We start from the raw sequence: 4,434 nt of genomic DNA, 5'->3' as shown, positions 1-4,434 counted from the left end.
CACCCAACGAGGAATCGAGGCCAGCCACGACCAGGTGCGCGCAATCATCAACATTCAATCCCCCAGGAACATAAAAGAGGTACAACGCTTGACAGGGAGAGTGGCGGCACTAAAAACCGTTTTATTTCGCGGTCGTCGGATAAGTGTCGTTTATTCTACGACGTCTTGCGCAAAAACAAGGGTTTTTACTGGTCCGACGACCACGAAACAGCTTTGCAAAACCTCAAAAAATATATGATGTCGCCACCCCTCCTGTCCAAGCCCAAAGACGCCGAAGTCCTACAACTCTATCTAGCCGTCAGCTCGACAGCAGTCAGTGCGGTCCTAGCTCGCGAAGACGAAACGCAACAGCTACCTATTTACTACATCAGTAAGTCACTACTAGAAGCAGAAACCAGGTATTCCTCCCTCGAAAAACTCGTTTTAGCACTCGTTACCGCAGCCAAAAAGCTAAGGCATTATTTTTAAACCCACCAAATAGTGGTGATGACTAATTATCCAATCAAGTCTGTGATGCGTAGACCAGAACTAACAGGTCGAATGGAGAAATGGACAATGGCGCTAGGAAGCTTCGACATCAATACCAACCGAGGACAGCCGTAAAGTCGCAGGCCCTAGCGGATTTTGTGGCAGACTTTAGCCCCGAATTGGAGAAGATAGCGGACGACGAAGTCGAACTCATCAATAACGTAGAAGAAATATGGACACTCTTTGTCGACGGCTCATCTAACTTTCGTGGTGCAGGTCTAGGCGTCGTACTAAAGTCACCACAAGGAGACATGATAGCACAAGCCATCTGCTGCGATTTCAAGGCGACAAACAACGAAGCAGAATACGAGGCGCTAATTGTTGGACTGACGTTAGCTGAAGAATTGGGGGCAAGCGGGCTCAACATCTTCAGCGACTCACAACTAATCGTCAACCAAATTAACGGCGACTACAAGGCTAAAGACCTAAAAATGACCTTATACCTCGAAAAAGCAAAAAAGCTAACCTCCAAATTTAAACCCTTCTCCATTAAACAAGTGCCATGAGACTTAAACACACAAGCCGACGCCCTTGTCAACCTAGGATCTGCACTCAGAAAATCACCGGTCTCGACCATACCTCTGGTACACCTACTGTCGCCCGCTATTGAAAAAGACATACCACAAGACGCCAACCTCGTCCTATCAACCACAAACACGGATAGCTGGACCAAACCCATTCTCGACTACCTAGCACACGAAACCCTACCCGACGACAAGCTCGAAGCCAGGAAAATACTTTTCAAAGCATCACGATATGTTATCTTGCAGGGCATACTATTTAAAAGATCAACAAACGGAATGTTGATGCGATGCGCAGAAAAAACAGAATGGGAAGGATTACTAAAGCAATACCACGAAGGAGAATGTGGCGGACACGAAGGAGGACGAAGCTTGTCAACCAGGATCAAAAGAAACGGATACTATTGGCCAGCAATGCTCAAAGACGCGATGAGGTACGTAGCTAAGTGCGACAAATGTCAACAACACGCAGGTATGACACATAAACCATCTGAATTCTTACACCCTACCTTAACTCCGTGGCCTTTCATGAAATGGGGAATGGACATCGTCGGTAAACTACCCGTCGCCCCAGGACAGAAGGTCTTCATGCTCGCTCTAACGGATTATTTTTCTAAGTGGATAGAGGCAGGCGCGTTCCAACAAGTAAGAGACAAAGAGGTGTGTTCGTTTATATGGACTAACATTATATGCAGGTTCGGAGTACCATCAGAAATCATATGCGACAACGGATCACAATTCATCAGCGACAAGACCAGAGCTTTCTGCAAGACATGGAACATCGAACTAAAGACGTCGACGCCAAGATACCCCCAAGCGAACGGACAGGCAGAATCCAGCAACAAAACAATCATCGCATCGCTAAAAAAGCGACTGGACGACAAGAAGGGGCGATGGGAAGAAGAATTGCCATCCATTCTATGGGCCAATAGGACGATGCCTAGGACGGCGACGGGACAGACTCCCTTTTCACTCATTTATGGGTGCGAGGCAGTGCTGCCCCCCGAAGTGACATTGCCGAGTGCACGATATGGACTCATGACACCAGAGCAAAACGAAGTGGAACTTAGTGAAAACCTCGATAACACAGAAGACTTCCGAGAGGCAGCATTGATAAGGATGGCGCCGCAATAACAGATCGTGGCTAAATTCTTCAACAAGAACGTCAAAGTAAAAGTGTTCAAGGAAGACGACTGGGTGCTGTGTAAGGTATTTCAAAACACAAAGGAACTAAACGCAGGTAAACTCGCACCAGCTTGGGAGGGACCGTACTTGATCGATAAAATCGTTGGAAAAGGGGCATACAGACTCGTCACCAAAGACTGCAAGTCGGTCCCCCAAAGCTGGAACGCCACCCACCTTAAACTTTACCACTTTTGAACAATCGTCGTGTCCAATTTTATCAGTCTTCGTCTTGTCGCTCCTATCCTTTAGTTATTTTTATCGCTTTATTTTCGTTTAAAAACCATTACTGACTTAAGCATCGGAGGGCCGTTGGCGATGCCAACGGCCAATTATCCTAGCAACCCATGTTTCCTTTTGCAGAACGCGACAAATAACGAATATCAGCTAGAATCGACAACGTACGACGAAAAGCAAACCCCAAGTAACAAAAGATGAACAAGCGACGCAAGTACTATTTTACATACATATAGTTCTACCGTTTCAATATCTATTCTTTGTAAAACACATGCTACATGACGCGCGACAAAAACTTCGAAATACAACGCAAAAATCACAAGGAACACACGAGTAAAAAAGGAACACACTTATATAACAAACTGCAAACTGCGCGACCCCTGGGGCCACGACCTCCAAGATACAAACACACAAATTATCCAAACACCTCGCCGCCGCCACCGACGACGAGTAAAAACATCCAAATTAAGAAAACAAAACACAAATTATCCAAAGCACCTCGTCGTCGCCATCAACGACGAGTAAAGAAATTAAAAAACACAACATAAGAACCAACAGAAAAATCCAAACTACGAACTATTACACTCCTTCTTCTTAGGTAGGGGCCAGAATCTCCTGCTCTTGGCTTGGGGGCACGTCGACGTCGGCCACGTCCGACCTCTCTGCCAAAACCACCTACTGAGCAGCGACGACGGATGCATCTCCCTCGTGCTGACCCTCTAGAGGTTTCCCCTCTTGCTCCAACATGGGGGCATCCTCGACCAGGGGAGTGACGTCGGTGTCAGCCGCGACAGTCGCGGCAGTATCCGCCTCCACCTCGTCCACATCCACCACCGGAACCGACAGCTCCGCCATAGTGCCACCGTTAGCCAGAAATTCATCCGCCTCCTTCTGACATGGCCAAATACTGGTCTCCCCGATCATGCAAGAGTACATCATCTGCGCCCTTGTCCTCCATATGGCCAAAGCCTCGACGTCCTTAGCCTCTTCCTGCAAAGCCTCATACAAACTCTGCAGCCCCTCCATCTCCTCCGAAGACGAGACCAACTCCCCTTTCACTCTCTCCAACTCCTTCGCTGCATCAGCAAGCTGCTCGTCCTTACTCCTTAGCTGCTCGTTCTTTGCCTTAACAACTGCAGTCAGATCGACCACCTTCTTCTCAGCGACCTTCCATTTCGCCTCCCACGACGCAGCCGCCTTCTTTGTCACCACCATCTGCTTGCCAGCGTTAGACAACTCGTCGCACAACAACGAACACTGCCTGCCCACAGCCAAAGCAGCTTGGGACGCCTACGACAAAGCACACCAAAAAAAAAATCAACACAATGTACATTTCACACACGACAAGAGACAATAACATAAAACTCACCCGCAAGCTAAGTTCAGCAGCGTCCGACACGACAGGAAGAGGATCCACCTCGTGATATCGCTGGTACGTCGTGGGCAAAATCAAACGATAAGCGTAAGGCCAAACAACAGCCGCCTTACCGTCGCCCAAGAAGCTTGGGGGCAAGGAGATAACTGTATCCTTGTCAGAGCTCTTTTCGGCTGGACAACTCTTGGCCGACCCGGCAGACACACTACCGACAGCAACAGCAGCAGACGACGGCGCCTTGAACGGCTTCGGAGGCGACGACGAAGCAATGGGATGAAAACCCTCACCACCTATGACGACGGGCGTATCAGGCGACGCCCTTATCTTAGAATGGAGAAAGACGACGGACATGGCCCGACTGCCAGACGCAGCAGACGAACTCTGTCCACCAGCGGCAGCCGTCGACCTCAGGCGCTTCCTCGCCCGCTCCATCACTTCACTCTGCGACATCCTCGACACTGGCCTACTTGACAACGCGTGCTCTTCAAAACAAACACATCATACCATTAAAAACAGATCCCCAAACACGTAACCATAAAGATAAAAACAAAATATTAACACACAAACCTGAAGTGTCAGCCATATCTTCTT

At 48.5% G+C, this 4,434-nt stretch overlaps 1 protein-coding gene across 1 annotated transcript; it reads left to right on the top strand.

The window, feature by feature from the left end:
- Nucleotides 1-548: 548 nt before the first annotated feature.
- LOC130470077 (uncharacterized) lies at nt 549-1,034 on the top strand. Its single transcript, XM_056839655.1, has one exon. It carries the CDS (start codon nt 549-551, stop codon nt 1,032-1,034), a length of 486 nt encoding a protein of 161 aa, XP_056695633.1.
- The last annotated feature ends 3,400 nt before the right edge of the window (nt 1,035-4,434 follow it).

Source organism: Spinacia oleracea, chromosome 3 (genome assembly GCF_020520425.1).
Source record: "Spinacia oleracea cultivar Varoflay chromosome 3, BTI_SOV_V1, whole genome shotgun sequence".
NCBI classification, from domain to species: Eukaryota; Viridiplantae; Streptophyta; class Magnoliopsida; order Caryophyllales; family Amaranthaceae; genus Spinacia; species Spinacia oleracea.
Note: the sequence above shows the minus strand (reverse complement) of the source record. Positions and strands in the feature narration are given on the sequence as shown.

What these genes read in the sequence shown, in the direction of transcription:
- LOC130470077 (XM_056839655.1), top strand. Translation starts at nt 549, where the DNA reads ATGGACAATGGCGCTAGGAAGCTTCGACATCAATACCAACCGAGGACA.